At 37.1% G+C, this 21879-nt stretch overlaps 1 protein-coding gene across 1 annotated transcript in view; it reads left to right on the top strand.

Annotated features, from left to right (window-relative positions):
• Window positions 1–15013, top strand: part of LOC134372572 (IQ domain-containing protein H-like) — a 153953-nt gene extending 138940 nt beyond the window's left edge. The window contains exons 19-21 of the mRNA XM_063090034.1: window positions 5731–5792; window positions 10467–10575; window positions 14900–15013. Coding sequence (XP_062946104.1) covers window positions 5731–5792; window positions 10467–10575; window positions 14900–15013 — 285 coding nt within the window. The remainder of the gene's footprint in view (window positions 1–5730; window positions 5793–10466; window positions 10576–14899) is intronic.
• The last annotated feature ends 6866 nt before the right edge of the window (window positions 15014–21879 follow it).

Raw genomic sequence — 21879 nt, 5'->3', positions numbered from 1 at the left:
TAAAAAGAGAAGAAAATGGTAATACTTAAATAACCAACTATTAAAACCTCTGAATGGATTAAGTGACCTTGGAGTAAGGATCCAACAGAGATTGCGGCGTCCAGTAAATATTCTAATTTAACCAGAACAGCTCAGGAAAAAGAGACAAAGGATATAGCTCTCCTACTGAAGTCTGATAGGCTAAAGATGCCTGAAATTAAGAGAAAGAGGGAGGCATAGAAGCAGGACAGCAAAGAAATACAGAAAATCTGAGAGGTTTATCTAGAAAAGAACTGCAGATGTAGCTATTGGTACTTGTAGCTGATTGAAATCAAATAGATTAGAAATCAACTAAATTTTTGAGAGAGCTCAACAGTGAAGAGAAACATCAGTCTGGATTAAAAGAGACTGTCACTGTTCAAGACTTAAAAGAACCCTTCGTTACTCAACCATCTATGGGCAGGAAGAGGGTAAGAAAGTTTTTATATTGCTAAGGAAGGTATACTCTGTAATGCCCCCACCTCAGATGTGGCCGAGGATGATTATGGAAAAGGAATAAATTCCCAGAAGGCAGAGCCAAGAGCCACAATGAACAATGTCCAAGAGAGCCCCATTAAGAGAGTGGAATCAGGCCTAATCAAGAAAGATTTCCCGCCTAAGGGATAGGGGCCTTCGAAATGTCTGCCCAGTGGAATTTCAGAATTGCTACAAACCCCATAGCTTCTGTTTGTCTCTCATTCTTTCCCTTTCCAAATAGAGTACTTACTGCAGTTACCCTGTCTCCATTCCACCAGTGTTTGAGTGGTGAGAGCTGAGCAGATCATTTTTTTTTTCTTTATAGTTCATGGCTTTCCAAATCGAGAGCCAGACCTGATCTAGAAATACCATGGATCACCCATAGTTATTTATAATAATATTTGATAGCATTTTATACCTTGTAAACATTTTTTATATATTATGTTTCATTCTTGCAATAACTTTAAAAGGTAGATATTACTGGTCTGAGTTTGTATATGAGGAAGCTGAGGCTTAAAATGTTAAGTCACGGGCCAACCCCGTGGTGCACTCGGGAGAGTGCGGCGCTGGGAGCGCAGCAGTGCTCCAGCTGCGTGTTCAGATCCTATATAAGGATGGCCGGTGCACTCACTGGCTGAGTGCTGTGCGGCCGGTCACAAAAAGACCAAAAAAAAAAAAAAAAAAAAAAAAAAAGTTAAGTCACTTTGCAAGTTTATATAGCAAAAAATTATTATGGTGCTTTCTAATAACTAGCTTGAAAAAAATTTTACACAAGAGTAAATGTGGTTGAAAGGGGAGAAAGGTCAATAAAAGCAAACAAAAAGATCTATAGCCTAAGATGCTACCTGGGAAAACAGACCTGAATAGAGTACAACAATTGGGAATCTGACAACTAGGAAGTAACACAGGGAGTATATTTACAAGAGACTGAGACTGAGATACACGGATAGATATAGTTGCCTGAGGAAAATGTTGCTTACAGTGAGGTTTACTTTGGTGAGCTGCTTCAGTATAGACTCATATCTCTCAAATGTAAAATAAAATACTGGATTGTTTTATGGGGTACTAAGGAAAAACAGCTTGGAGTAAATCTTTTATTCTGTTACTCCCTCTGGATGCAAGCTAAGAAGATTCCTGGTCACCTTTTTTGGAGAGTTATAAATGTTCTGCCAAGCCTAGACTTCTCATTCTGGCCATGACAAGGTAGCTTGTAGCAAACCAACTTTTTCCACCAAAAACTATTATAAATGCTGGACAAGTATATATAAAACAACTGTTTGAAAGCATTGGAAGACAACCAAGACAAGCAGTATTTAAGGAACTACAATCCTTAAAAGAACAGAAGCATACAAAGTGAGTGCCATAATCACCTAAGTTTTTCTTTGAGAACATTTCCAAATTGTGTTAGGGAATACACCCAAATGGAAATCACAGACTTACTGGGCTGAGACAGAGACTGGAGTTCAGAACTGTCAAACTGCTTGAGACTTGACAGCCAAAATCCTAGAGCAAAGATGATCGAAGAGAAGTGAGCTCATAAATCTGTGTACAGGTGCCATTTCTATCACTGGTGGACTCATACCTGGTAGAATAAACAGCTCAAGACTCCACGAAATCCAGCACATACACACACAAAACAAAAACAAAAACAAAACCAGTAGCTGGGAGGCTAAAGATCAAGCCACATTAGGCTGGAAGAATGAGATTGGAGTTCATGTTCTGCTGAATTGAAAGGGACCTAATAAATACCCTAAGCTTTCAGTGGAGAATCCAAAAGAACCAAGCTCTAGGAGTAAAGACAATTACCTGGGAGAAAAGACCAAATACAAGGAGTAAGAGAAACATTTAAATAGACCAGAACCAACAACACATAAAATCAGCCCTAGATACATCAAAATGAGCTACCAGTACTCTATCTACCTGCCAAAAATAAAACTTAACCCTCTTTGAGGGAAGATATTATCTAGAGCCTCAATGACTAGCATCCAATCAAAAATTATAAGATGCAGCAAAAGACAGGACCAGATAATTGAAAACAAAGGGAAAAAAATAGAGAAAGATCCACAGGTGATTCAGATGTTGGAACTGTCAGACAAGGACTTAAAATAACTATGATTAATATGTTCAAGAAAATAGATGAAAAGACAGAGAATTTCCCCAAAGACCTAGAATCTATTTTTTTAAAAGTCAAATCAAAATTCTAGAACTAAAAATTATTATGACAAAGATTAATAATTCAACGTATTAATTTAATAGGAGATTATCAGAACCAATAATTAGTGAACTGGAAAAAGGGTTAGTAGAAAATATTCAGACATATACAGAAGGAGAAAATGATGAAAATATAGAAAAGGGCTTAAGAGTTAGATGGGACATGGAGGAAAAGGTCTAATTTTCATGCAACTAGTGTCCCAGAAGGAGAGCAGGAAGCAATTTTAAATAACTACTGACTGAGAATTTCCCAAAACTGGTGAAAGACATCAAAACACATGTCAAACCACATATTCAAGAAGTACTGTAAACCTCAGACAAGATGAATACAAGGAAAATCACACCTGGAAACATCATGGTTATACTGCTGAAAATTAAAGAGAAAGAGAAAAATTTTAAAGTAGCTAGAAGAAAAAAAGTTACCTTACCTTCAAAGGAGCAATGATAAGATTGATAGCTAACTTTTCAACAAAATCTATGAAAGCTAGAAGACAATGGGATCATAATTTTAAAGTACTGAAAGAAAAAACCCTGCCAATTGAGAATTCTATTCCCAGAGGGGGGAAAAATCTAGTAAATGTCCCACAGGTCCCTGGGAATAAAATATCTATGAACTTGTTCTATATATGGGGATTAGATGCCAGATGATTGCTGATAACTTCTGCTCAATATGGAACTATTTTTAAAAAGGGAGATATGAAATTCTGAAATGGGAACCACTTATTGGAAGTGATTTATTATATTTTTATTAACAATAGAGCCCTAGAATAGCACTGCTCAATAGAAATATAATTCAAGCCACAAATGTGAGCCACATAGATAATTTAAAAGTTTCTTGGAGCAACATTTTTAAAAAGTAAAAGAAATAGGTAAGGTTAATTTTAATGCTATATTTTATTTAACCCAATCTATACAAAATATTGTCATTTCAACATGTAATCAGTATAAAAATTATTAATGAGATATTTTACATTTTTTGTACTAAGTCTTTGAAAGCTACAGCACATCTCAATTTGGACTACTAGTATTTCAGTTTCTCAGGAGCCCCATGTGGCTACTGGCTACCACATTGGACATCACAGTAAGGGATGCAAGAGACCTTCTAAGCAGTGGTTCTCAATCCTTGCTGCCCATCAGAATGACCTCAGTGAGGAGCGTTAAAAAGTACAGATGCCCATGCAGAGCTGCAGTGAGGGCGAGGCAAGCAAAACACTTACCCTGAGCACAGAATTTAAGGGAGCACAACAAAAGCCCTCAGTAGTAAAGATAAATGATATTTTAATGCAATATTTATAAACTCAAAGTTAATGCAAAAAATACATGATGAACAAAATATCAAAGTTTTTAATAAAAACAGGATCTGATTGCTGATTTTTTTCCCTTTGACTCAGGCTCCAATATAGCTCAGTATGGCACTGTGCCCAGGATGTACTCCAGAGCGAATAAACCAGTATTCCTGGAGATAGGGCCCAGGCATTATATTTTTTAAGCATTCAGATGATTCCAACATGCAGCCTTCATTGAGAACCACTGTTCTAGTCCAATGTCTGTCCCAACACACTGATTTCCTGACAAAGTGGAGAATTGAAAAGGGCAGTCATAATTCTGGCATGTGATTTCTTTTACGAAATCCGCAAAACACAGTTTTCTTTTTTGGACTTCCGGTGATGGGGAGTTCACAGCTTCACAGGGCAGCCATTTCCACTATTGGACAACTTCAGGATTGCTTCTTATTTATTTAGAGAAAACTGTTAACGGATAATTTTTTTAAAAGGGTAAAGCCGTGCCTCATACAGATATAAAAATAAATGCATGATATAGATTTTCTTTAACAGAGGGACCTAGGCAGATGTTATAACTGGTTCCAAAAAGAATCCAAAACACAGATATCTTTATAATCAGGGATATGCAAATAGACATACAAATGAAAATAAATATGGAAATGAAGGCAAAACAGGTTTTTCCACAAGGGAGAGAGAAATCAATTGATGCTCTATCAGGCTAGACAGAATTTGCTTATCTATCAGTTACCTACAACTTACAGAGCTGTAAAATATCTCTCCTGTGACAATCTGATACAGCAGCAGGGTGTGCTATAGGCAACACATAGTTTTCCATTTAAATACAAATTATTTTCCACACAACAAATTGCTTCCCTGTATTTTTTCACCCCTTGCTCTTAGAAGAGTGGTTTTCAGATTTTGACGTGCAGTAGGATCATCCAGGAGGAGAGCTAAAAGGCAGCCCTGCCAAGGACTCTGAGCTTGGATGGTACCTATGAAAATGCCCCCCCTTTTTTTTTTTTTACTGTGGTTAAACATATATAACCTAAGGATGCCAATTTAAGCATTTTGAAACATACAATTGTATGGAATTAATTACATTCACACTGCTGGGTAATCACTACCTCCATTTCCAAAACGTTTTTGTCATCCTAAACATAAACTCCACAACCATTAAGCAATAACTTCTCATTGCTCCTCCCTGACCCCCATTTCTGGTAACCTCTAATCTGATTCTGTCTTCGAATTTTTTTTTTTTTTTTTTTTGCTTTTAAATTTATTTTTTCTTAATTGGTCTATGATAATTATATATATTTATGGAACACAATGTGATATTTGGGTACATTTATACAGTGTGCAGTGATTACATCAGGGTGTTTAGCATAGCCATCACCTCAAACATTTGTCACCTCTTTGTGTTGGGAACATCCAACATCCTCTCAACCAGCTACTTGAAGTTACACACTAATAGTTGTTGACTATGAAAATACCCTCTTAATGGGCACACTGGATGATTATGATGCTGGTGTTCCAAGGATTATAATTCAAAAAACACTGCCTTAGAATGTACCTACTCCACATCTGGAGATGGCCTTTTCAAATGTACTTTTCACAATATTTGGAGGTAGCTCTAGATTTTAATTCAAATTAGCCTCAGTGGTCTTACTGTGCTAGTAGCATTTTCTTTACTTTGTTTCCAAGATAATGTGCTATTTTTTTCCTCTCCATTCAAATTTTATAGGACAGACAAGGAACTATTTTTATATTATATGAGCACCTGAAGAGAGACAAGTTGGGAATGCTGTGAGTATGAAGTGTGTTTATGAGATGTAATAAGCTAAGAAAATAGACCATAACAACCAGGGAGAATGGTGCTTCGCATGCGTTTAATCAGCATGCTGATTTATTAGGTGTCTATCTTGTTTTATTTAGGTATTCAAATATTTCCTAAAATGACTTTAGATGTGTTGGTGGGGGTTCATAAATAAACTAATTAATTATCCAAAATTGATGAGTAAGATTTTAGACTTAACAGCATATTACACCAAACACATACATATACAAGGCACGACAAACCTGATTGACGGGAACCACCTCAGGCTTCCCGATTGTGGAAGGGCAGTTGTCATCCTGGCATGCTTAGAAAAGTGCTCTGGTGACTTGGCAAGATGTTCCTGCAAAGGGCAGGGTCTGTAGTCCCTCCTCAGATCCAGTTTCAGCCCTGATGCAATCCTCTCAAGGTATGTGTATACTGAGAAAATTCCTGCTGGCAGCACTCAGGAGGCCTCTCCCCTTCCTGTTACCTGCAAATTTCTCTCCAGGGTGTTTTGGAGAGCTAGCAAAATTGTCTCCTCATAGAGGACTCAGAATTTTAGAGCCACAACTTTGAATTATCTCCTACTTCTTATCTTCGCATATAGTTATTTGGTACCTTTAAATCATCCTAACTTATTGGGAAACTGTTTCTGCCCTTATTTCTCTTCCTTATAGCCTCTACGGCAGTGTAGACGTCATAGCCTCACACTGTAACACACACACACACACACACACACACACACACACACACACACACACACACACACATCTGATCTCATAAAAACTAACCAAATAAGAGCCAATTCCTCTATTAAGCACTGATGCTCTTGAGTATCCTCACGTCCGCCCGGTGGGCAGTCTCTTGGAAACTGGTCAAAACAGATGCACACTGAAACAAGCAAGTAGGTGCATAGGAAAGGTTTCAACTCATCTATGCAAAATACAGTCCTTTGTTTGTCCTCAAAGCATTATCAGTTATAACAGCCCATTTTCAATACAGTGATACTCACCCTCTTCAATCCTTTTGAACTTACGCAAATGTTCTGGTTTCTTCTTCTTTGGAGCTAGAAAGTGACTACAATTTAATCTAACACATACAGTCTTAAATACTTCTCATTTCTTGGGAAGAGGACAAGCTGGCCATTTGAGTCCTCCCCTCCAGTTCCAACCTTTTCACAAGATCTCATAAGCATGCAAAACTTATTGAGTCCTATTAAGAAAATCCCTTCACCAGGGATTCTCTCTCTGCCCTTTTCTTACCTTACCCTGATAGCAAAAGAAATGACACCTCAATCTATTACATCCCAACAAGCATGCATTTATTTTATCTGCCCAGGCCTTCATGTCTAGAATGATAAGAGCATGGGACACTTCTGGGCATGTGCAAGGAAGGAGCTGCTCCTTGCTTCCCAGTGACGTTCTGTCCCTCAGCTCACTCCCTGCCCTGAGTCCTGTCCTTTCCAAAAGCATTTAATCAACTGTGCCAGGCACAATTCTTGGTGTTGGGGAAGCAGCAAAGAACCAAACAGACAAGTCCTTGCCCTCATGAAGCTGACATTATAATGGGTGGACATACAGTAAATAAGTAAACAGGTAAATATGGTCTAGCATGTCAACTGATGAAATGCCAGGAAAGGGGAGCAGCAGTTTGCTGGTAGTTGGAACACCAGAGATGAAATTCTTCCTATTCCACTCTCTCCAAACTTGACACTAAGATGTCAGGGCTATGACAGGATGTAGGCCACCAGGCATTTACTGGGACTAGGAGAACCAAGCAGTCAACTGGATTTGAAGTTGGCAAGCTGGAAGGTAAGAAATTTCAATCTTCCCAAGTTATGAGTCTAATTAAGCAAGAAAGGTTCAAGGTCCAAGTATATCTCTAAGCTCGGGAATTTAGATAGATGGGTTATTTAAGTACAAGAACTAGAAATCAGAACACAGTGATATGAACTGTTTTATTGGGCACCAGTTAGCATGGAAGATTAACTGCAAAGGACAAGCTGGGCCAGAACTGGAACTGGACAAACCCTCATGCACATGGAACGAGGTTGGGAGGGTGTTGAGAGAAGGGCAGTGAGGCAGGCCAAATGCAGGACCCGGGATTCAGGGGCTGGAGGACATCTCAAAAAGCAATCAGTTCGCAGCATCAGGAAAGTTCCAACCACAAAGAGAAAAGAAAGGACTACCTAAGACCCATATGTTGGGGAGAAAGGGAGCTCAACCATAAGAGCTCAAAGAGGAGGCCACTTTTAGAGACCCCGGGCCAACAGGGCGGGTGGCATGAAGAAAGCCTGTCAGCAGGCAACAGAGCCAGCAGAGTCTAACACTCAGAAGCAAGACTCGTGTCCCAGAATTGACTGGATGAGACAGGGGTATTATTAACAGGGCAGAAGCAGAGTTCTTGAGGTACGGGCCACGGGAAGATTAATTCAGGTGGACTCTTGGGCGTGGAGGAACCAGGCAAGGGGTAAACCATCACAGAATTTAGGAGATAGAAGAAGAGACTGTTTTGTGAACAAAAAAACCCCAATCATCAAACCAACCTAACAGCAAGGTGGATTTGATGCCGAAGTCTACAGAATGAATAATTAAATTGGTAACCAAGAGGAACTCACCCAGCTGTCCCTACACCTGCACCTGAGTCTTCAGGCAAGGATGCCTTGACCTGCAGGCTAGTTTTCAGTGGTAGAAATAGTACTATTGGTGTACCTTCTAGATGGTTATTGCTGCTCACACATCCTACAGAGAGGGCACTGTTAACATGGACCTCCTGAAAGACTCGAGTGCCTTTTCTGCGGTTTTTGCCCCACCTTATTCTCATCCCTTACTGCAGTCACAGAACCAAAGAATGTTAGAGCAGAGAATGATCTTGAGGATAAATCAACCCTCATATTATAGATGAAACTGAGGCTGAGAAAGGGGATGTGATTCACCTGGGTCACACAGTAGGTTGTCTGTCTCCTGATCCTGAACGAGCGTTCTTTTTGCTATACCACGAAGTCTACATTGAGTGGCCACCTTGTATAGGGAGCCCTATTGTGTAATACAAAAATTCTCAGACTGTTGTGAGGTACATCACTGCTTGTGCAAATTTGTACAGAATTTGCTAATTTACTTATTCTGATTATTTGATAGGATTCAAGATTATCCCTGGAATTCTCACTTGTATCTAGCTGTGCTTTTTTGAGTGTGAGATAAAAGGGTGGAATTAAAGCTAGTGTATTAGGAATTGCACTAAGGCACTAGCATGAGAGGTTGAGAATAGATAACTTAATAGACAACGGCCAAGAGATGGTCCTGTTTTCTAGAACATGTATTGAAAAGGAAAAGATCAGCAAATATAAACTTTTCTTCTTTGTGTTGCTTAATTTTCTCTGGAGCTTTAGTGGGAGGCTTTTCATGAGATGGTTGGGCTTTGTTTGGCTTTATGGCAAGCAGGTCACACTGGGTAAAGAACGTCAGTCACTTCTTTAGGAAAGGTGAGGGGGCTCCAAGAGGGGATGACTTTACAGACCAGAGATTTGTGGTTTGGCCTTTCTGAGATATCTTCACATTGACTCCATTTACTCTGAGATATTTCTGGGAAATAGTGGAATTTAAAGAGAAATTTCAAGGAAAGGAAAAAATGAAGGAAATTCTAGAAATGAATTAATTAATAGGGAAGGGGACATAGAGTCCATCCAGCCTCCTGCTTTCCCAACCTGGGGAAAATGGACCCCCGGAGGCTGAGGAGGGAAATGAGAAGGGCATGGATCTATTTGTGGACCCAGCATCATACACGCATGCACACACACATACACACACACACACACACACACACACACACACACATCTATAATTCTTTTTAAGTATGGGTTTCAATTTTTAGTATACATAGGAATTACCTGGGGAGCTTGGTGAAACTACACATTCTTGGACCCCAAACTCAAAGATTCTGATTTTGTGGATCTGGGGGGGAGCCCAGGATTCTGCTGTTTTAGGAAGCACCCAGGGTCTAATACATACTGATCCTGTGGCAATAAAATACAAATGACTTTTTAAAATTACTGACTCTGAAGTTGCCTTTGGCTGTTATTTATGGGAATGTTCACTGACCACAGTATATGCTACAGTACAGTTTGCAAGTCTCTGAAATCTTAAATTGGGTGTTCGGCTTTGTAAAGACAGCTGTACATGAATGGGGCACATTCTCCTCTGAAAATGGATGGGGCACTCTCATAAGTAGAAGAATCACTTGTACACATGAAAAAGAAAATAAATCTCAGACAAAAGTCCCCAGAATACTGATATGCAAATGTCTCTGTAGAAATTGTTAGGCATGAATTACACTTAGCAATGGTTTTCTTAAACTAACTTAAACAGTTTTTCAAATGAGCTCATACTACTGTTCTAGCTTAATGGTAGCCTTTTTCTAGAAATGACTGAACCTATTTGCTATATTCTGTTAAGTTGATTAATAAAAAATATTTATTACTCAAATCCTTTTTGTTGACAAGTTAAAATGCAGCCTCATCTTTCATATCTCCCTGAAGATTGCCACCTTGTGAGATTGAAAATATTCATTAAATTCCATCACCACACAGGCACAAATGAGAAGGTGATTGTTTTTAAGCATGTGAGGGGAATCGTTGGTAAACTCATTTGTTTGGATATCATTAACAGAACAATCGGTGAGGATCTCCAGGGGGTCCTCATGACCTTTGCTCGCAATCTCTTCATCATCCATCAAGAAATATCAGCACCTAATATGCAAGGCGAGACCAATTTTAAGGTGAGGTGTTAATTAACTAACGATCCTGGTTAATTTCTATACAAGGGCTGAAAATACCTCATGCTGTATTGTAAACAAGTGCTAAACCATCTTTTTTCTTTATTGTAAGCAGTACATATATTACAATGTGCAGGGTCAATATTGTAAAGTTCCCACTGAACTCGTTAGTTAAATTTAATAGTTTGAAACTTTTTCTTTGAAATATAGTAGACTTGCTTTAACTTATTGCCATTTTCAAACCAAAGCTGATAAGAAGCAGAGCTTTCTGAGGTTGGAGGTGAAATTGAAACATCACAATGGAACCAAAACAGAGATTGTCACAACCAAAAATTGTAAATGTAATCTACTTATATTTCAGATAATATAATGTCTGGCTAGTGATTTCTCAGGAGCCCCAGTTTCTAGAGCCAGAGCAGTTCTAAGATCTAAGAAGGATGATGTGTGTTAGGGAGAAGCAGAAGAAAATCCCAGCATATATGGTCAGCTGTTGGTATCCGTGGGTTCTGCACCTGTGAATTTAATCAACAGCGAATCGAACATATTCTTTAAAAAAAATTGTACTGAACATGTGCAAACTTTTTTCCTGCCACTATTCCCTAAACCATACAATATAACAATTCTTTCCATAGCATTTACACTGCATTAGGTATTGTGAGTAATCTAGAGATGATTTAAAGTACACAGGAGGATATACATAGGTTATATGAAAATACTATGGCATTGTATATCAGGGACTTGAACATCCTTGGATTTTGGTATTTGCAGGGGGTGAGGTGGGATTATCTTGAATCAATACCCCCCAGAGATACCAAGGGATGACAGTATGTGGGGTATCTACACCACCCTGTTTCTCCAAAGTGTGTTGGATGTTTCACCACTAACCTTTTGAAGTGTACATGTGCCCTTTAAAGATATTGCTACATGAAATCCAGTCATGTGTAATTGACTAGAAGTCTTCAAACTCCAGAATACAGGAGCAAGGTCTTTACAGGAGTTTTTGATACACTGGTTGAACAGAGATGTCCACATGGTATTGATCAGCAAAGTCTGAATCTGATTCCCAGACTAGGCCTTCATCATGTTTGAATGGGTTAAGTAACTCAAAAGACTGAATTGGAAACCACATGTGGTTTTTCTCATAAATGGACAGCCCAACAAAAGCTTGGTAAAGTATAATTTTTAATAAATTTTTTACTCAAGCTAGTACCTAACCCTTTCAGTAAAAATACCAATAATAATAATGCTTTACTCTTCAAAGTGAGTTTATGAGCTGGAAGAACAACCATTGCTTTTCCTACACCATGACTGAGAAGATTCAATAAAAAATAAACCCAGAATTACGTAAGTGTTCACTGGTCTTAAAGGATCTATGCTCATCATTTACATCTGAAATTCCTGCCAGCTAGCATCATTTTATGTTACTGCCATGTGCAAAATTCTGAGCCTGTCCACTGTGATTAGTTTAACCTGTTCAATATAGCTAATGATAACAATCAGATGATTTATCCCCAAATTCACACAGATTAAATAAACTCTGAGCTTAGACTTGAGGTTGGCGATCACCTTCACAAAATGAAACTATTTCTCTGCCATTTTTCTGATTTTCAAAATCATCAAAAGTCAGATGTTCTCAGTAGCTTTTACATATCTCATGGTTTCTACCCTTCTCAGATGAATCATTATCTTAACTTTTACTCTTGTTAGAAGGTCTAAACACAAAAACTTTAAATCTCAATAATATATAACAAAAACTTAAAAAATGGAATAGCGTCATGTTTCATAGTATTTTCTGTCTATACATACATGCTTTTGTAATAGGTATTTTCAGTATGTAAATAAGGATTTACCAGTAAAGTAAAGGTTAGATAAAAATGGAAACGAATACAGAAAACATATTTAACAAAATCCGACACCCTTTGTGATAATAACATTCAACAAAGTGGGAGCGGAAGGTAACTTCTTCAACCTGATAAGAGCATCTACAAAAAAACCCACAGCTAATATCATAGTTAATGGTGCAAGACTGAAAGCTTTTCCCCCAAGATGAGGAACAAGACAAGGTTGTTGGCTCTTGCCACTTCTACTCATTAGTGTGCTGAAGGCTCTAGATAGGACAGTTAGCCCCCCCAAAAAAAAAGAAAGAAAAGGCATCCAGATTAGAAAGAAAGAAATAAAACTATCTCTATTTGCAGATGGCAAATTTTTGTATATGGAATATCCCAAAGAATCCACAATCTGCAAGGTTGCAGGACACAAGAGCAATATACAAAATCAGTTGTATTTCTAAACATTAACAATGAACAATCCAAAAAATTAAATTAAATTAAAAATTCAAGCAAAAGAGCATCAAAAAGCATAAAATACTTAGACATAAATTTAACAGAACAACTGCAAGATTAGTGCACTGAAAACTATCAGTGAAAGAAATTAGAGAAAACCTAAATGGAAAGACATTCTGTGTTCATGGAGTAGAAGATTTAATATTGCTAAGATGGCAATACTCCCCCAAATTGACCTATAGATTCAATGCAATTCCTATCAAAATCCCAGCTGGATTTTTTGCTGAAATTGATGAGGTGACCCTAAAATTCACATGAAAATTCAAAGGATCCAGATAGTCAAAATAATCTTGAAAAAGAAGAACAAAATTGAGGACTCACACTTCTTGATTTCGAAACTTACTACAAAGCTACAATAAACAAGACTGTGGTACTGGCATAATAGTAGACATACAGATCAGTGGAATAGATTGAGAGTTCAGAAATAAACTCATACTTAATGGTCAATGATTGTTGACAATGATGCCAAAATAATTCAGTAAAGAAAGAATAGTCTTTTTAATAAATGTTGCAGGGACAAATGGATATCCACATGCAAATAAATGAAGTTGGACCTCTGCCTCACACCATATACAAAAATTATGTCAAATGGACCAAAGACCCAAATGTAAGAGCTAAAACTATAAAGCTCTTAGGAGAAAACATAGGTGTAAATCTTCATGACCTTGGGTTAGAAATGGTTTCTTAGATATGATGCCTAAAGCACAAGCAACCAAAGTAAATATAGATAAATTGGACTTCATCAAAATTAAAAACTTCTCTGCATCAAAGGACACCATCAATAAAATGAAAAAACAACCCACAGATTTGCATAGACATTTTTCAAAGAAGATATGCAAATGACCAATATAAGTATATGGAGAAAAGCTCAACATCGTAAGTCATTAGGGAAATGCAAATCAAAACCACAATGAGATACTATTTCACACCCTCTAAGATGGCTACAATAAAAAAAATAAATAATGGGCAATAACAAGTGTTAGCAAGGATGTGGAGAAACTAGAAACTGGAATTCTCATACATTACCGGTAGGAATATAAAATGGTGTCACAGATGTGTAAAGTTCGCAGTTCCTCAAAAAGTTAAACATGAAATTACCATATGACCAAACAATTCCACTCTTGGGTACATATCCAAGAGGACTGAAAACATATCACACAAAAATTTGTACATTAATGTTCGCAAAAGCATTATTCCGAAGAACCAAAAAGTAGAAAGAACCCAAATGTCCATCCACTGAGAAGTAAGTGAACTCCATTATATTATATGCATAACATTCCATACAGTGGGGCTTGGAGGGTGGGGGAAATGGGGAATGACTGCTAACAGGTCCAGGGTTTCTATCTGGGGTGATGAAAATGTTCTGGAATTATGTAATGGTGATGATTGCCTGTAAATATACTAAAAAGCACTGAATTGTACACTTTATGAGGGTGAATTTTATGGTATGTGACTTATGCCTCAATAAAATATAAATAAATAAAATAAAATGGGAAAGTATCATTTTTCTCCCCAAAACCAATAGAGATAAACCCTCCCATCAGCCTACTAGCCCTCATTTTAGGGTGATTAGGCCAGTGCTTCTCAAACTATCCATAGTGAAGAACCTATTTGTTTTGTTTTGTTTTGATTTTCTGACTTATCATGAATCAATACTTTTGTAAAACCTAACAAAATGTAATTACTGGAAAAGCGAAATGAAAAAATTAATGATGTACAAAATAGAAGCTGAATGTTTTCATTATTAGATTTTTTAATAGACATGAAAATTCTAGAAAGGTTTCCAAATTTTTACTCTTAATATTTTTTACTAATTTCAACATGCCTAGTAACCAGTAATTTGTAAATGGATAATAATTTGTAAATAGAACACACTTTTAGCTGAGTGGTCTAAACCATGCTTAACTTCAAAAAAGAGCAAATGCTTGGGGGGCAGCAATTGTAGGAGGTCTTTAATAAATACTGTTTTCATTGTTTATTTACAGACCACCATTACTGATATTGAAGCCATCCTAGGAGTAACAGAGGAAAATAAAATTAGATTTGAAGAAGAGCTGCAGTCCAAAGATGATAAAAACCTCTCAAAACCTGGTAAATGATACTGGATCCCAATCTAGAGCAAAAAGGGGCAATATACTTTTGCTGTTAGGAATAAAAGTTGGGGAAAATTAGTTTCTTTTTTTTTGCTAGGAGGTGAATCAGAACAGATTATGATGTAATGCTTTTTTTTTAAAAAAAGTGTTTGTTAAGTGATCTTATTTTATTTATTAAACCAAAACGTTATTTGTGTTTTCACTTGAGAGTGTTGAACAATCCTTTCCTCTTCCGAAACTGAAGAAGTAAAAGAAGAAAGTCACAAGTCTTACTGATATCACTTCTGCATTTACTTCTTTATAAGCTCCAGGATTATGGAGCTTTTTTTTTTTTATGTTTTATAAAGTTTTCTCCTATTTTTAATAGTAAATTATCTCCTGCATTTAAAAAATTAAATAAAAGCTTAATCATTGCTATTTGGCAAAACACAAATGCCTCTTTTTTTCAAGAAAATTACATTTATGTGAATTTTTTAAGTGATTTTTTTTTTTATCATTTATTGTATTTTTATTGTACCAAGCCACTATTGTTTGTTGTTGCCATTTTCAAAAAGTAGGATAAGCCAATATCTAGTTCACCAAAGCATCAGAATTTATCTAGGGGGCAGTATCTGCTCTTAGTTTAAAATAGAGTGTAACTTGAGCCCTCTAGCTTGAATAAACATTTGTATTATCTAGTTCTGCATTTAATACAGCGATAGGATTTTCACAAGCTTAATTCAACAGTACCTTTAAAAGGGCAAATTGTTAAAATTATCGAGGGCTGACACTAACTCTCAGCATTTGCTTTGTAATTGTCCCAAAATATTTCTGCATCAGCCAGCTCCACTGAAGGGTGAAATATGCAAGTTGCAACATCAAAATCACATATTGTTTTAAAGAATGACCTTTATATCTATAAACATATTTGAGTGTGTTGGGGAAAAGAGGCGTATTTTTTACCTATGAAATTTAAATAATTTTTTAACTGTGCTTCAGCTACAGGCTAAGAGTTTCTGCAATCAAATTAACATTTCTCTGTATGTAAGCTCTTGTTTTGCTGTAGTTGGAAATAGATTAATTAGCTAGGTTTCCTGCCTGTGCTAGGTACAATGATGACCTCTTTTTCTTGCCAGATCTCTCTAATCCATATGAGGGGCCCATTGTCCAGACACTTGACGGATAGGAAGTACTACATGCCCATTAGAGTCGCGCCTCAATTGAAGCCAGAGCAACATAAGGTCCAAGAGACTCATTAGTTCACTGGCACAATCGTGTCCTGAGAGTAAATGAAACCCTCTGTCTCCTTATGGCTCTCATCTGCTCTGGACTTTAAAAGAAAACTGTCTCCGTTTTGTTCAGCACAGCAGTAGATCATTCACGTGGCAAGAACCCCCTCTTAACAGGACAAAACTGTAAAATCTATTGGAGAAGTTTTGTATATGAATGTTGATTAGCACCTCTGAGCCGCAAGCTGCTGGCAATAGTAAAATGAGTTCGCTGTCCTGTACCATTTTTTTACCCACATGATTGGTTCCTCAAACAATGCCCCTTTCCTCCTTTGCATCCATCATTAGCATACACCACAGAATGCCTGTTTCCAAATTCAGGCCCAGATAATCCAGGTCTCACTAGAAAAACTCAGGATAGACCCAGATTCAGGTCTCACTAGAAAGTTAGTGGGAGTAAGGTTTTCTACCTAAACACCCACAGCTTCAAAATGAAAGGAGAAAAATTGGTATAATAAAGCAATCACTTCAAGTAATTAAGTGGAAGAAGTCAGAGGACCAGATTAAATTAATGAAATGTTTTAATTACAGAACATTTGAAAAGAAGCGTAGTCCTTATCGTTTAGCACATGTATGTTACAAAGAAACTGTGCTATTGATAAACTAAGGTAAGTTTGAAAAAAGCATCATTTATATGTGTACAATGTCTAAAGTATTCCAAACACGATTTAGTCAAAATGAATTACTGAATATTAACTATTCTAAATAGGAAACTGAAATCGTTGTCAGTAAGAGGATTCTTGGAAAATAATGTGCCATTTTTTCTGGAAGGTTTTTGGAGAAGCATACATTAAACAGTAGAGCTATCGTGTATGAGAAATGACCCATTGTTTAATGTTGAATGTTTGCAATGGTTGGAGAAGCAAATTGTCCTATTTAGGGGAGCGTTATTGGATGATAAGTATGTCCCTTAATGTATTACCCATTTTATCCTGACTTTAAAGAAGCCAACTAGTTGGTAATATTAAATGGTACACAACCTGTGCTATCTACCTACTTACCTACTTTCCACTGTGTACTTAGATTTACCATTGAACACTTACTAGGGGCTAGGTAAGTACTATACTAGGAGCTTTTCATATATTATTTTATTACATCTTTCAAACAACCTTCTGTGGGTAGGTCTTACAACTGTTCTCATTTTACATATGAGGAAATTGAGATTTAGTAAGAGTATTTCACCCCATGTCTCAGGCTAATGAAAAGAAATTTGGGATTTGGTCTCTTTTATCACAAATTCTAGCATATTGTGTGAAGTAGAAGATCCAGTTTCATTTGCCACAGATCATGCAAGGGATTTGCCCTCTTTTATAACAAGTTCTAGTATATTGCTTAAAATATAGAAAGACAGACTAATTTTATGCACACTTCCTCCTAATAGAATAAATTTGCACAATTGACAGCATTATAAGGCATCACAATTATGCAATCAAAGAAATCAGGAGGAAAGTAGTATCAATGGAATTCTCCTTTGGTGATGGATCTGTAAGACTTTGGTGGAGGACTGACAATGGGAAGGCACAGGAGTGTTTGGAAGCTGAGAAGTCATGCCAGCAGTTTTGTTTGAGAAAGGGATATGAGGCCAAGAAACCCAGGAAAGGTTAGGAAAGGGCTTCCAACAAGATGGAGAATAACCTGGGAGGAGTTTGGGGGGCATTATTTCAGCTGTGACATCCTAAAAATTGCAAGCATCTTATTTTTCAAGTATAACAATATGTATTTTATCATAAGTAATATATTAGTAACCATCTGATGGCTTTAACAGTTAATAATCATTTGTATTCATCTGGCACCTTCCTTCAAAAGAGCTCAAAGCACTTTACATTTGTTATCTCATTAATTCCCAACACTGTCCCTGTGGGGAAGGTAATAAGTATTTTAACATTTAAATGTTTATCTTTCAGAATTTCTCAAGCATATATTAATTATATTTCCGAAAATGTAAATGTTCGTTAGTTTTATTTTACTGTTCTTCTGGCTTTAATGTGCATAACAAATTTGTTCGACTCTTTAAATGTACTAATCATAGTAAATCTTCTTTGGAAAACTATAAATTAAGTTGCCAAGATAATGAGAGGGTGGAGGTTGGGGGCGGGAGGAAGCATCTGACTTTGCTTTTCTCACTGGAAGAAGTTTGGTCCAGTCTATTGCAGGTGCAGGTGAAATGTGCTGTGCCTCTCCTACATCTTTTCTCTTTCTCGTTCCTTCCAAAAGGCCTGCTGCAGGAGGGTCGGGACTGTATCTAAGAGCCTCAGGCAGATCGAGCTACAATTTATACCATTGTTTTTTAAATGATTTCATCAATCAGTGAAACAGAAACCTTAATACATTCTATTGGGAGTTACGTCACAAAGAGTCACAGGATAGGAAGGGCCAGCAGCTTGTCTCCCTAGACCTCCCTCAGTCTGGTCTGGTCGTAACTTCCTCAATTTTCTAACTAGAAAAATGGCAGATAGTAATACCTGCTCCTTAGGGGGGCAGTAGAGATTAATTGGCCAATGTTGGGAGAGTGTTTCAAAGATGAAACATTCTACATAAATGTTTGAGTATTATTATTACATTCCTACTTAAAATGGAAGTTCTACCTTTGAAATGTGATTATACACTTTCCAAAAAAATACCTTCCTAACCACACATATAGGTTTATTTTTCACTCTAACAGTCTAACTCATGGTTGTGAAACTTTATTGCACTTGATGGAGGGCCTTGGCTTTTATTAGTTTTAAACTGCTGGTTTCTGGGGTATTTATGTAAATTAGGGAAAGATACCAAAACAGTAAATAATAAGCATGTCCCTGCTGTTTAAAATCTGTTGGTAAAAATAACTTTTGTTATAAGACCCTAAACATAGCACAGAAAAATATAGCTTTGGCATCTATGCATAAAATAGTTTTTTTTTTGTTTTCTTTGGGATTTTTGGATCGTAGTTTTTCCAGCAACATTTCTTTACAATTCTGTAAAACATTTTTGTTCGCTTCTGCAATTGTCACCATATATATTTTGTCACCACACACACACACACACACACACACACACACACACACACACACACACACACACAGAAATAAGAGAGAGAGAAAGAATGAGTAAAATGCTACATTTTAAGATTTTTTTATTTAACAAACTGTTATAAAGTATACCAGATGGCTAATTATAGTGTCTGGAAACAAAAGGCCACACCTAAGTTTATAGCAGTTGCCTCATAAGGAATGTTGTGATGAAATCATGGTCCCATAAACTCGACAACAAACAGCAGACCTGCCATTAGTTGCAAAATAAACTCCAAATTCAAATTAAAATGTTGGCTCATTTAAAGATTCATGCCTCTTTTCTTCCCAGCAGAGGACACAAAATACTTGTTTTACAGTCATTGAAAAACTCAAAATTTTCTAGAAACACTTTTCATTTCCAGGTTCCCTTTAGATTGCCTTTCCATTCATTTTCTTGGGTTAATTTATTTTTTTCAAGTTGACTATAACCACATTCCTAAATCAAAAAAATTAGATCGTTTGCACAATAGCGAAAAATCAGAAAGGTCTAAATGTTCAACAATATATAGTAGTGCTTTAAAAATATGAAATACAGTATCTTTATAGTAAACCTCTAAAAAGCCATTTAAAAAATCATGTGTTATTACACTTACCATATATGATCTAGTGCTAGGTATTTACCCAAGAGAAAAGAAAGCATATATCCATACAAATACTTGTACATGAATGTTCATAGCAACTTTATTTGTAATAGCTCCAAACTGGAAACAGCCCAAATGTCCATCAACAGATAAACAGATAAAAAAACTGTGGAATATCCACATAATGGAATACTATTCAGCATTGAAAAGGAATGAACTATTGATAAACTCAACAACATAGAAGAATCTCAAAATAATGATGTTGAGTGAAAAAATCCAGACAAAAAAGAGTACATATCAATTTATCTAACAGTGTAGAAAATGCAAACTTTAGTGAATGGTTGCCTGCGGGTGGGAAATGGGTGGGAGTAGAGTGAGGATTACAAAGGGCAGAAGGAAAATTCTGGGGGTGATGGATATTTTCACTATCATGATGTACATATGGTTTCTTCTGTGTGTACATATGTATATTTGAAATACTGCCAAAGATAAACAAGACCAGACAGTTGTTAAAGTAGTAAGGACAGATTTTAATCAATAATGCACTATTGCAATAGGGGAAAGAGTCCTATGTGAACTGAATTTAAAGTGAGAATGAGGGAATAGGAAGGGAGGTGATGGAGTTTGGATGTGTTGTCCCCTCCAAAACTCGTGTGGAAATTTGATCTCCAATGTGGCAGTGTTAGAAACTGATTGAGTCATGGGGCAGATCCCTCATGAATGGATTAATGCTCTCCCTGGGGCGGGGTGGGGGGATTAATGAGTGAGTTCTTTCTCTGTTAGTTCCCGCCAGAGCTCGTTGTTTAAAAGACCCTGGCACCTTCTCTCTCTCTCTCTTGCTTCCTCTCTCTTGCTTCCTCTCGCCATGTGATCTGCTTGTACCCACCGGCTGTCTGCCACTTTCCACCATGAGTAGAAGCAGTCTGAGGCCCATGACAGATGCAGCTGTCCCAGAATCGTGAGCCAAATAAACCTCTCTCCTTTATAAATTACCCAGTCTCAGGTATTTCTGTTATAGCAACACAAAACGGACTAAAACAGGAGGAGAGTGGTGGCTTAAGAGCGTCAGGGAATGAAAAATTACAAAAAAACAGGAAGGGTGTGAGGTTGGTTCATGTGAAACCCACCTGGGTTTGCTAACTGGTGCTTATGGAAGTTAGGCTCCCACCCTCCTACAGAGACTGGGAGACACAGGCTCTAATTTAAGTACATTCTTTTGGCAACCTTGAGTTTTCTCAGGCAGGCACTTAAAGTGGGGCTTGAATCATCCAAGGGATATGGCTTTGAGCTGTCAGAAAGTATGTTAGTGTTTGTTCAAGTCTTCATAGGCCAAAGTTGAGGCCTAGTCAAGAAGAGGGCTCAGAGGAGCTTGGCTAGAGTTTAGCCATGGAGAGAATCTTTCTCAATATGCACAGTTTTTGAATGTCAGTAATACCTCAAAGAGCTGGTTTTTAAAAAATCATGTATTAGGAGAATATTTTATAAGAAAATGAAATGATAGTTATTATTAAATAAACATTTTAAAGCAGCATGAAAACTATGACTCCAGTTACTACTTTTTAAAAATGTGTACATATATGTACAATGTGCACTCCCACACCCACACACACATATACTCACAAAAGACTGTAAGGATAACCACCAAAATGTTAACAGTGGTTACTTCTTAATAATGGGGGTTTTTTTTCTCTCTGTATTTTCTATCTTATAATGAACATGTTTTTAATTAATGGAGCAAGTGAAACAAAATTCTAATTGGGAAGGAAAAACATATGAAAGTCTTTATTATAAGTTCTGCTATTCAGAGTGATAATGAACTTTGGGTCATGGTCTGGGAATGTCATCACCACCTCCCTACTCCAAGCTCCCGAAGCTGCCACCAGAGAATAATGGCACGTTCCCTAGCACCATGGATTGATTGTTTCATTCTAAGCTCAATACCCTTAGTCTGAATATTCTAGAATTCACACCAG

The sequence above is a fragment of the Cynocephalus volans genome, chromosome 3 (assembly GCF_027409185.1).
Source record: "Cynocephalus volans isolate mCynVol1 chromosome 3, mCynVol1.pri, whole genome shotgun sequence".
Classification (NCBI taxonomy): Eukaryota; Metazoa; Chordata; class Mammalia; order Dermoptera; family Cynocephalidae; genus Cynocephalus; species Cynocephalus volans.
This window is presented reverse-complemented; position numbering and strand designations above follow the sequence as displayed.